General features: G+C 32.4%; 1 protein-coding gene across 1 annotated transcript; it reads left to right on the top strand.

Annotated features, from left to right (window-relative positions):
- LOC134711139 (solute carrier organic anion transporter family member 4A1-like) lies at positions 1 to 11070 on the top strand. Its single transcript, XM_063571582.1, has 10 exons — positions 1 to 98; positions 1535 to 1614; positions 3429 to 3754; positions 5214 to 5432; positions 6128 to 6230; positions 6655 to 6776; positions 8010 to 8131; positions 9607 to 9745; positions 10490 to 10682; positions 10896 to 11070. Exons 2-10 carry the CDS (start codon positions 1559 to 1561, stop codon positions 11068 to 11070), a joined length of 1455 nt encoding a protein of 484 aa, XP_063427652.1. The 5' UTR covers positions 1 to 98; positions 1535 to 1558.
- Positions 11071 to 12692: the final 1622 nt, after the last annotated feature.

Below are 12692 nucleotides of genomic sequence, written 5' to 3'. Positions count from 1 at the left end.
TTATATGTAAGCCGCATGTTTATCTTAGTTGTGTTTGATCTTTATGTAATAAGAAACATTCAAGATGTAAAATCAAGGATAAGACAAAATAGAAAGAGGTAGGCTTAATAACGTAATTATTACATTCTGGCATTCAAATTAGATTATTTTTTTCATTTTATATCTATAATAACCTCGCATTATTTTTGATGTGACAAAATCTTTTTTTAATGTGTACCTCATCACTGTCCATATCCAAAAATAAAAATGTGCATAAGCTGGATTGAATTGTCTTTCATAGGAATACACATTTATTTAAAAACCAGTTGTTGGCATGACACAGGTTATGTTCCTTTCATATATGTTATGATGTTATGATGTTATGATGCTAAACACCTAACGGGAAGGATTGTGCCTGACATTCATATGATGAAGACATAATCTTTCAATCAGTTTAAATGCAGTCTGGAACTGACATGTTGGTTAACTGCTAGTAGTCTGTTGTTATTTATGTATTATTGTCATTTTATTATTTTCTTTTGTTACATCTTCTGACATCTGACTCGGACTTCTCTTGAACTGAATTTCAATGTGCGTATTGTTATACGTTTACTTTTCTACATTGGCTAGAAGTATAGGGGAGGATTGAGATCTCATAAACATGTTTTAACCCCGTGGCATTTTTTGCGCATGTCCCAAGTCAGGAGTCTCTAGCCTTTGTAAGTCTTTATTATTTTTAATTTTAGTTTCTTGTGTATAATTTGGAGTTTAGTATGGCGTTCATTATCACTGAACTAGTATATATATTTGTTCAGGGGCCAGCTGAAGGACGCTTCCGGGTACGGGAATTTCTAGCTGCATTAAAGATTTAGTGTTGACCTTCTGCTGTTGTCTGTGGTCCGGTTGTTGTCTCTTTGACATATTCCCCATTTCCATTCTCAATTTTATACCGTACTTAACTTTACCGAGGTTTTATTAGACTTGTATTTCAGGGTCAATCTAAACTATTCTGATACAAATAACTTATTCGCATTGACAGAAATAAACCCAATATTTCGTATACCATTGGCAATAAGTCGTACATTATAAAGAGAAGACAGTAAGAATGTTTAATCCGAAGATGGTATTTCTCCGATTGATTTATCACTAAACACAACTGTGAAGGTCGGAATGATGTCATTATATTTTGTTTACATTTATTGTTAAAAAATTGTAATAAATAACAATCATAACTCTGACGGTGGTTTAAACAGTTCCTTTTCTTGTGTACATGTAATATAGAATTATCAGATATCAGGTGTTTGATTATTGTATTATGGGGTAATGATACAGATATCCCTTTCTTTATTCCCTATTTAAAGTATAATAAAACAGGTTTTTAACTTTCTAAATTTAGTATGTATAATGTAATATGGTTGTCACTTTCTAAATACCATATCGGTAGGAAAATTCATGAATTTTTACACTCGATTTTTCTTGTATTGAAATGGTTGATAATGTTAAATTAGCTTATAGATAAAAAGGACTTATTGTACATACTAGCTAGTTGTTACAGGTTCTTCTGTCTGTGTAATCGAGAATGGTCGTCAATCAAAATGAAGATCGCCGCTATGGGTGTTGGCCAATAAAATTTAGGTAATATTTTTTTTATATATAGTTTTCATTAAATAAAGGCAACAGTAATATACCGCAGTATAATAGTCATAATTTGATTAAGCAAGAATTGATCTGAATAAAATTAAATTCCTCTAATAGAGGGAAACACATTAATTATAGGTGGAAAAGGTAAAATCACAAAAATACTGATCTCCGAGGAAAGCGTAAAATCACAAAACAAATTCACTCCGAAGAAAATTCAGAAAGGAAATTCCGAAATGAAATGATAGAATTAAAAAGATCATACTAAAAAAAACGAATGGATAACAACTGTCATATTCCTGACATGGTACAGGCATATACTTATGTAGAAAATAGTGTATAAAGCCTGGTTTTATAGCTAGCTAAACCCCTTACTTCTATCTCAGTCGCATCAAATTTCATTATAAAGACAAGGATGCGTGAACAAAACAGAAAATAGTGTATAAAGCCTGGTTTTATAGCTAGCTAAACCCCTTACTTCTAGCTCAGTCGTATCAAATTTCATTATAAAGAAAAGGATGCGTGAAAAAAACAAACAGACATAAAATACGGGAACAACAGAAACATGAACTATAGATGCAAGCGGACAATTTGATAACAGCTGACATATTCCTGACTTGGTTCAAAATATTACTTGTTAAAAAAATAACAAAACGTAGTATGATTATCAATAATGTAGACAGGCTACAATACTATTTAAAAAAAAGCATAAACCTTATCGTATAATAAGCTACAAACGGCCCGTACATGACAAAATATATTTCAAGCGAAAAAAAGGTATTATTTGTGATAAAAGAATAAAAGGTACACATTTGAAAATGCCTGTACCAAGTCAGGAATATGACAGTTCTTGTCCATTCGTTTTTGATGCGTTTTGTTTTTTGATTTTGCCATGTGATTATGGACTTTCCAAATTGATTTTCCTCTGAGTTCAGTAATTTTGTGATTTTACTTTTTGTATTGATAATAAGTCTGTCTAACAATGGATGTTGGGCATCTTGTTGTTTTATGTAGCGTTGTAATAATAATAAGTCTGTCTAACAATGGATGTTGGGCATCGTGTTGTTCTATGTAGCGTTGTAATAATAATAAGTCTGTCTAACAATGGATGTTGGGCATCGTGTTGTTCTATGTAGCGTTGTAACAATAACAAGTCTGTCTAACAATGGATGTTGGGCATCGTGTTGTTCTATGTAGCGTTGTAATAATAACAAGTCTGTCTAACAATGAATGTTGGGCATCGTGTTGTTCTATGTAGCGTTGTAATAATAATAAGTCTGTCTAACAATGAATGTTGGGCATCGTGTTGTTCTATGTAGCGTTGTAAAAATAACAAGTCTGTCTAACAATGGATGTTGGGCATCGTGTTGTTCTATGTAGCGTTGTAATAATAATAAGTCTGTCTAACAATGGATGTTGGGCATCGTGTTGTTCTATGTAGCGTTGTAATAATAATAAGTCTGTCTAACAATGAATGTTGGGCATCGTGTTGTTTTATGTAGCGTTGTAATAATAATAAGTCTGTCTAACAATGGATGTTGGGCATCGTGTTGTTCTATGTAGCGTTGTAATACTAATAAGTCTGTCTAACAATGGATGTTGGGCATCGAGTTGTTCTATGTAGCGTTGTAACAATAACAAGTCTGTCTACCAAAAAAAGTTGGGGATCGTGTTGTTCTTTGTAGCGTTTTGTAGATCGTTGTTTGTCTTTTCGATGTTTTTCTTTTAGGCCACGATGTTTTTAGTTTTTACTGTAATTATATTTTTTATTGTCATTATTTTACAAATTATACATGATTATGTTTTTTCAGTTGTATACAGAGACTGAATTCAATCCGATGGCATGTTTTCTGGCAATGCATTTTCACTTTTTTCGATGGATTCATTGTAAGTGGCGTGGTGAATGTAATCATTCCAGCTCTAGAAAAACGTTATGAACTGTCTAGTTCAAAATCGGCCATCATTGTCAGTGCCAATGATTTTGGAGCTTTCGTTCTTTTAATCTTTCTCGGTTACTTTGGAGAAAGACGCCATAAACCTAAACTGATGGGGGCTGGAATCTTATTTATGTCGTTTGGTTGTCTTGTATTTTCTCTTCCGCAGTTTATAGGAGAAAAGTATGCTTACACATTATCAGGTATGAGTAATTCCCAAGTTTCACTAGATCTAAGCTGTTTTGTTTATTTGAATGAATTCTTTATTTGCTAAGCAGTAGTACATGCTATAGCAACACAACCATATTTACATTGTGACACACAATAAACAACAGAGAACAATTTAATAAGATAGTACAATAAAAAAATGATCAACTTATTAAATGTGATCTAATCTGCCAGGCAGATTTCAAATAATTACAAAATTTTCCAACTAAAGATCTAGATTGTGTTTGATACAAATACATAAGTTTTGTCACATTTGGCCATGAACAGTAATAATTTGGTAAAACTGCAGTCGTACATGTCTTTACACAGGACAAACTAGAGTAAAATGATACTCATCTTCAACACTTTTCATATTACAGCAAGTACATAATCTGTTTTCTCTTAGTATATTTGTATAACGCCCTATCTCAACATTTACCTTCATAGTACCACTACGTAGCTTTGTGAAAAAATGTGAATTATAGTTATAATCTACGTAATCTTCAAAACAAAAATCTAATTTTAAAATTCTGTACATAGTAAGTTTCTCACAATCCTGCATAGATGCAGACCAGCTTTGAATATATTGATATTTTAATCTAGTTTTTATTACATCAAATGATATATTCATACCAGACTGCTGGTACCATACAAAGTTTAAACCAATACTAAACAATAGGTCACGAACATTAGAAACCCAATTAGTTTTACCAGTATTTGCATCTCTGAGTAACAATATATAGATATCATACACAATAAGTGGTTTATGAGTTACAATTTTTAACCAGTATTTTAAAACTTTTTGTTTTCTTATTACATTTGTTTATATACAGAGCGTGCGTAAAACAGACCTCGATCAATTACACAATTTTAAAGACATCTTCATGTATAGTCACAATAGGAACTTGAATGAATTCAGATACCAAGGAAATATTTTCATGATTATAAATTGGTAAAACAAACTTTTTTTTGTTGTTAAAATCTTGAGGTCTGTTTAAAATTCAATGAAATGGTAGCACATATATCAAAAGGTTCTCTGAAAACAGAAGTTAAGCAATTGACTATTAAAACATGAGCAACACGGCAGGTGCCACATGTTGAGCAGACTCTGCTTACCCTGACGCAGCAGCTGAGTTCATCCCTAGTTTTTTGTGGGGTTCGTGTTGCTTATTCTTTAGTTTTCTATGTTGTGTCACGTGAACTATTGTTTTTCTGTTTGTCTTTTTCATTTTTAGTCATGGCATTGTCATTTTATTTTCGATTTATGAGTTTGACTGTCCCTCTGGTACCTTTCGTCCCTCTTTTTGAATACATGTAGTCAATACTAAATGATCCTAAATAAATATCTGATTAAAAAAGGTTTAAGATATGTTTCATTTCTACGACTTCGCCATGATAAGGGAATTAATATTGAAATAAGGGGGTTGCGGTATTTAATTTTCCATATTTCACTAGATTCCTCTAAGAATGGAAGTGACAACCTTTGCAGCACAAGAAATACAACGTCTTCATGTTCCTCGAACGTTGGTGAAATCAAAGAATACTTCAAAGTTTATTATGCCTTGTTTATTGTTGGACAGATGTTATTAGGAATAGGTGCTGTACCCATGTTTACTATTGGGCTTAGTTATATAGACGAAAACTGTAAACAGAAATTAACATCATTTTATATAGGTGAGGTTAATAGTGTTGCTATGAAGTTTCATTTTATAAATCTTAGCGTTTTAAGGTGTCAGACCACCAATTAAAAGTCCCTATCTGTTCAACCAAAAAGTTTAACTTCATAGAAACCATGTATATCCTGCATTGTACATAGATCAGCTTTCTACATGCAATTTTTCAACATACGTTTAAAATCACATAAGAAAGAAGAGGTCTCCCGAATAGAAGTACCACTAAAAATAACCCCTGGTTTTCTGGAAATCTTAAATTAGTATACTATGGAGTGCATTAATCCTCAATTTTTAATGCAAACTCATAGACAAGTAAATTTTGTCTCAAAATGGTCTAAATATATTTTTATTTCACCAAAAGTTCCGTTTCTGCCAATTTGTTGGTTAGTTTAAGTAAACAATGACATCAAATGCACTATTTTTTGTCCCAGTAGGCCTACTTCCACATACGTTCTAAATTGGAGGGAGTAATTGGTGGTCTGACACCTATAGACATAACACAGATTGCTTATTCAAAGTTCTTGAAATTGCTTCCTTTTGTTTAAGTTATGTAAAATTAGATGTTAGAAATGATGATATGAAATAATTTGAAAGTGACTTAAACCAGATCGTTGTCTTACACATACAATTTAAAAAGGTAGCGAGATACAATGAAAGGTTCATAATTATTCGATGTTCTCAACGTTATTATTGCAGGGTTAACTCTATGCTCAGATGCAGTTGGGGTTGCCACAGGTTATATCGTAGGGGGTAGTTTTCTGAATGTCTTTGTTGACGTAGACAAACTTGACGTAGCTAAGTAAGTACAATTGTTATGCACACGAACATTTCAAGTAGACTAATGAAAATGTATGACTGAATGGCCAATTATTCGGTCGACAAAGAATTAAGAACGATAAAAAACACAGAAATCAGAACCAGTCTAAGAGTATTCGCGTTAAATGAGAGCTAGTTAATAATTATATTTCAACCGACGAAGAAACCATTTTCCATTTAAGTTGTTCCTACGCATCTGCAGTCTTTGTTTTATTAATGATCTTCCTATTTTTTTTAATTTATGTTCGATTAAACTATCCTCATTAAATTCTTCTCGGTCTCTATGACATATTTTAACCTATGCGCTTTGTATGTGTTTTATCCCCACTAATTCCTGTTTATCATGGTTATCTAACCAAGTTGATCATTAATAAAAGAAGAGCTGTTTTAATGTTCTATCGTTTCAGCTTACCACTGACATCATCAGATCCGCAATGGGTAGGAGCATGGTGGATTGGATTTATAATAGCTGTTCCAGCATTTATTCTAGTTGCTTTTCCAATACTTGGGTATCCTCGACGTCTTCCAGGTAAATTCTTATGTTTTTATCAGGTTTATAGCTTCAGATATAGCGAGAGTATGATTAAAATATTTTTTTTGTCAATTCATTGATCAAAGTATAATAGATTTTTTTCTTAAACTACGATTACAATTCCATCAGTAAAAAATACTTTGCACAACTTTGTCTGTTCTTTTAAGTAAAAAATGGCTTTATACTCTTAATTCATAATTCTGGTTTTCCAAACTTTATTTCAAAAGAGTTCATATATTGATTGTAATTCCATCAAAAACGTGATGCTCCTTTTAATTCTGTTGACAGTTTTGATTTTTCTACTCTCTACACTACACTTCCACATATTTAATTCAGATAAAGGTGAAGGGTGGTACCTATTTAAATGCTTAAACCCAATGCATTTGTTTGCAATGGTCTAAGTCAGGAATTTGATGTTTTCAGTAGTTGTCGTCTGTTGGTGTGGCTATTGTGATTATTGTTTCTCGTTTTTATATAGATAAGTAGTTTGGTGTATCCGTTTGAATGGTTTTACACTTGTAGTTTTAGGGCGCTTTATAGCTTGTTGTCTGGTGTGAGTCAAGGCTCCGTGTTGAAGACCTTTGACCTTTAATGGTTAATATATCAAATTGGGACTTTGATGAAGAGTTGTCTCATATGCACTCATACCACATCTTCTTATATCTTTTAATTGTTTTTCTGAACATTGAATCATAAGCTGAAAACAATTGTTCATTAGTACTATAAAGAGCAGCTACGAAGAAGTCAACTATGATAAAAGAGGGACAAAAGATACCAGAGGTAGTCAAACTCATAAATAGAAAATAAACTGACAACGCCATGGCTAAAAATGAAAAAAAAGGCAAACAGACAAACAATAGTACGCATGACACAACATATAAAACTAAAGAATAAGCAACACGACCCTCACTAAAAACTGGGGATGATCTCATGTGCTCCGGAAGGGTACACAGATCCTGCTCCACATGTGGCACCTGTCGTGTTGCGCATGTTATAACAAATCTGGCAAATAGTCTAATTCGGTAGGTCACATTCATGAAAGGAAAGGAAATTTTAGTTACGACGTAACCGTCTTTGGTATGACAACATGCTATAAATCATAATTTCTTTTCATCAACGACTGATATAGTTATTTTGAAATGCAATATGGCTACTGAAAAAACAGGACATGCGTAAATAAAATGATATTCATACTTTCCTATGTCAGATTTTGTTTATAACATTGACCAGGTTATGAAGAGCTTCAAAAGCAAAGAAAGTCAGAGGCGTACGATAATGATGCAGAAGAAATCACTGCACAAGCATCATTTGGTAAAAACTGGAAAGATTTCCCGCGTTCGTTCCTGCTTTTGGTAAGATTTGAATTCATAATTTTATTGATTAATCTTAAGAATATCTATGAGAGGTACACATGAAGTTAAGTTGTTTGTGTTTCGTATTCAGTCCTTGTTGTGGTGATAACCATATGCAAACATGGTACCCAATCCCGTCGATGTGTTTATTTTTGAAATCTTAATGGGAATAGGTTTTTATTTTGATCTGCTACACATTGATATAACACGTGACTTTAATAAATAGTTATATCCAACATAATGCTTAACTTTTGCCTTAATGTTGTTTAAGTTGTTTAAGTTTCAGTTATTATTTTGGAGCGGAGATATTTGAGCTTTATAAGGTTTTGCAACCAAACTGATGCCTCCGGGTGTGGGAATTTCTCGCTACATTGAAGACCTGTTGGTGATCTACTGCTGTTGTTTTTTTTATTTGGTCGGGTTGTTGTCTCTTTGACACATTCCCCATTTCCATTCTCAATTTTATGATGTTTAAATCATTCATTCAAACAAACACAAATATACATCGAAATTGATCGACATTTTCTTTTATAGTTGCACTATTTGACTGTGTAATTCGTGTTGATTTGGTTTATCAAACAATAAACTGTTCGCTTTTTGTAAGCTACTTTAACCTTTACGAAGCTGTAGAATGATTTGATTGTGAAGTCACGCATATTGTCACTGTTTATTTTTTAATGGTCCAACAACCAAATAAGCCTTATTTATTTACATTGTAAAAATTAAAGTGTACATGTGTTCCTTATTTAGGTGTACTTCTTACGTTTTTTTCTACTTAAAATGTCCTGTACCAAGTCAGGAAAATGGCCATTGTTGTATGATAGATCGTTTCTGTGTGTGTTACATTTGAGTGTTGTGTAGCTATAGTGCCGAAGTTTTCTCCTATATTTGATTGTTTCCCTCAGTTTCTGTTTGTAACCCGGATTTGGTTTTTTTTCTCAATCGATTTATGAATTTCAAGCAGCGGTATACTATTGTTGCCTTTTTTTATCATATATATATTAATGCACATTAACAAGGTAAAGCATTTATTGAATAAAATGATCTGTGAACATAACTCTTGTGTTTAGGTTTTCTCGACAATACATCGTTTGAAGCATGTTCCCTATCGATTAAATGATGGAACTTAAATAATGAATTTTGAACAAAGCTATCAGATCTTTTGTTTTTTTCTTTTGATAACGGATTTTCCGTATTGAATTTTCATTGAAGTGCGGTGTTTTTGTTCTTGTAACTTTATATTTAGAAATAAAACTATGATGACGCAATTTTTAAAATTATTTATAGGATTTTTAGTAGGATATTTTTTGATGAACATGTTTTTTCCCCTAAAAAAACAGTAAAAAGATGACACTGGTTTAACCGACGATCATTCCCAAACAGAATCACTGACATATATCAGAAACACGTATTCTTTTCTCACTATGACCGAACGATATATTTTATGGTTTAATGATTTAAAAACTGTCTTTCAGATCAAGAACCCTACATATGTTTTCCTTTGTTTGGGCAGTGTGTGTGAAACTTTGCTAATTGGTGGCACTGCAACGTTTGTATCAAAAATAATACAAGAATTTTTCAATGTTGACCTAGCTACGGCAGGAACTATTATCGGTAATCACAAAATGAGAAAACTAATTATGGGATAAACATGTATTAAATTTTAGTTTCTTGTGTATAATTCGGAGTTTAGTATGACGTCCATTATCACTGTACTATTATGCATATTTTAGGGGCCAGCTGAAGGACACCTACGGGTGCGGGAATTCTCGCTACATTGAAGACCCATTGGTTGCCTTCGGCTGTTATCTGCTCTATGGTCGGGTGGTTGTCGCTTTGACATATTCACCATTTCCTTTCTCAATTTTATACTTTGAAACGATCGAATAAGTTAGTGAATAACCGGCAGGTAATAAGATAAATACAGATAGATCAGGTTTTTTTCGGACGTCAATTACTCATTTATGTGAATATTATTTTGTTCTGTGTGTAACACAATGAATTACTTATTTATCAGAAAAAGACATTAAAATTCGATTGGAACATTACGATTGGTTAACTTAAACAGCTGAAACTATATCCGACTGTTAATTGCAAGGTCTGAAAATTGCGTGCTTTTAAACTAAAATGGTTTAACTGATTATGGCAACAAAGGTTTATACTGATATAAGTATATGTATTACCAGGTTGCTTGAGTGGCCTTGCATGATATTTGTATGTTAATGTAAAAATTAACATGGTATTTACGTCAATGAAGCAAAAACCCAACAACATCAAACAAAACAAATATAAAACGTATTGAAACTAGCGTATAATCTCAAACAAAAGATCTTTTTATAATTCATTATTTTGTGACAGGTGCAATAACAATACCTGGATCTGGCGGTGGAATGATATTTGGTGGATATATGGTAAACAGACTAAATCTGAAGCTTCGTGGAATAATATACTTTTGTTGCATTAGTATTGGCCTGGCAGCATTACTTGTACCAATATTCTTATCAAGTTGTCCGAGTCAACCAGTGGCGGGAGTGTCAACAGACTACAAAGTGTGAGTTATTATTTTTCCAAGTTCTCATATAAATACTATTACTTTAATTGTCAAGGACATTACACCATGGATTTTTTTTTGTAAAGTCAACAAAACGAAGCAATCAAGATAGACATTACGTAAATATATTCAGACATAACTTCCCTGAAGTCAAATTATAAGGATTATCTTTCATACAAAGTTTGGAAACTTAAATGACAATATTATTTTCAGAGAAATTGGAACTTCTTTGATTGCTAGCTGTAATAATGACTGTGGTTGCACAACAGCAGGATTTGAACCAATTTGTGATCAGAACAAAACAGTTTACTTTTCACCGTGTCATGCAGGTTGTACCAAAGCTATAAATACAAATGGAACGAAAGTACGATATTTTTCATTTTCTTAAACAATAACTTTACGACCAAGAAATCACCCCTAGAATTATGTTAACAACATAATTTTTGCAAGCGATTGTATCAGAAGAAAAATAATGCAATTATATTTTAATCGTCACCCACTTTCATATGAATGGAAAAGAAAAATTAACAGAGTTGGTCCGATTTTTTTCATGAAAAAGGATGGCCAATATAGATAAAAGTTTCTTGTCTTACGGATTAATATATCCTTTATCATGAAAAAATAAATAATTCTGATTGAAACAACTGACATTATTAAGATGCTTGATTTCTTGATTGACAACATATTTGTTACGTTTAGAGGACGTGTTATCAAACAAACAATTGGCATTTTTATGTGCTCAAACTGTGCCTTTCTTCTAGCCAACTTATTTCGTTATTTATATACAGGTTTAATTTGGAAAGAAAGAAAAGAAGTCAACAGTATGCTCTTACTTTCTGCTAGATGATGTTCTTTAAATAAACATTTCAAATTTGTTGATTACGTTAAAAGTATCATTATCAATAATCAAAATGAGAGGTTTAACAAGCTTTAAAACTAGGTTTAATCTACAATATTCTACGTAAGAAAATGCCTGTACCAAGACAAGGAATGTGACAGTTGTTATCCAGTTGTTTGATGTTTTTGAGCTTTTGATTTGTCATTTGAAGAGGGTCTTTCCATTTTGAATATTACTCGGCATTCAGTATTGGGGATTTTTATTAACCCATCGATGTTGAGTGAAAGGATACAATAGATACATTTAAATCCGCCTCATATCTTGGATTTATCTAAAGATTGTTAATGAGGGTCGGTTAAAAACAAAACTTTACGACAAAAAAGTAATTTTCAGCTTTCCCATTATGGACTTTCTATTTCAATGTAGCAACATTCCTGCATCGCCTGCATACAGAGTATATATCTCAATATTCCAGGGCTTGTATTTCCTTTCATGATTTCATTTATAGAGGTTTGATTCTCACAAAGACGCTATGAAAACAAGAGTTTTAATTTGTAAAGTTGAAATCAATCTTTTTGTTATTTTTTGAGAAGGCCGTCACAAGTTGATTGACCGGAATGGAATATTCGTTTGAAAGACAACGTTTTTGTTCCTAATGTTGTTATTACAATCCCGTTCCCTTTTTTCGAATGTGACCTTCAGAATTATTACTTGGTTTGTACTGATATAAGCAATACAACGGTTGCGATATGTTGAGCCGGATCTGCTTATCCGTCCGGAGCACAAGGGATCATCGATAGTTTTTGGTGGGGTTGATGTTGCTCATTCTTTGGATTTTCATTGTTGTGTTTTTTTTAACTATTGTTTATTTGTTTGTTAGTTGGTCTGTTTTGTTTTTCGTTTTCGCCATGGTGTTTATGGTCAGTTTATTTTCGACTTATGAGTTTGAATGTCCATCTGGTATCTATTGCTCCTTTTCTGTAGAATTCATTAAATTATTTAAAGATTCAAATTAAATAATAACTGATAACTTAATATGTACTTATAGCTTAATATATTATCCTTATTGTTATGGAACATACTAGTATGTGAATTCTGACATTTCGGCTGTAACAAAGCACATGACATGAAGAAAAAGTTATAAATCTAAACCAAACGAAACAATGTATCTG

The sequence above is a fragment of the Mytilus trossulus genome, chromosome 3 (assembly GCF_036588685.1).
Source record: "Mytilus trossulus isolate FHL-02 chromosome 3, PNRI_Mtr1.1.1.hap1, whole genome shotgun sequence".
In the NCBI taxonomy this organism is placed as follows: domain Eukaryota; kingdom Metazoa; phylum Mollusca; class Bivalvia; order Mytilida; family Mytilidae; genus Mytilus; species Mytilus trossulus.
The sequence above is the reverse complement of the archived record's forward strand: the minus strand, read 5'-3'. Positions and strand labels throughout refer to the sequence as shown.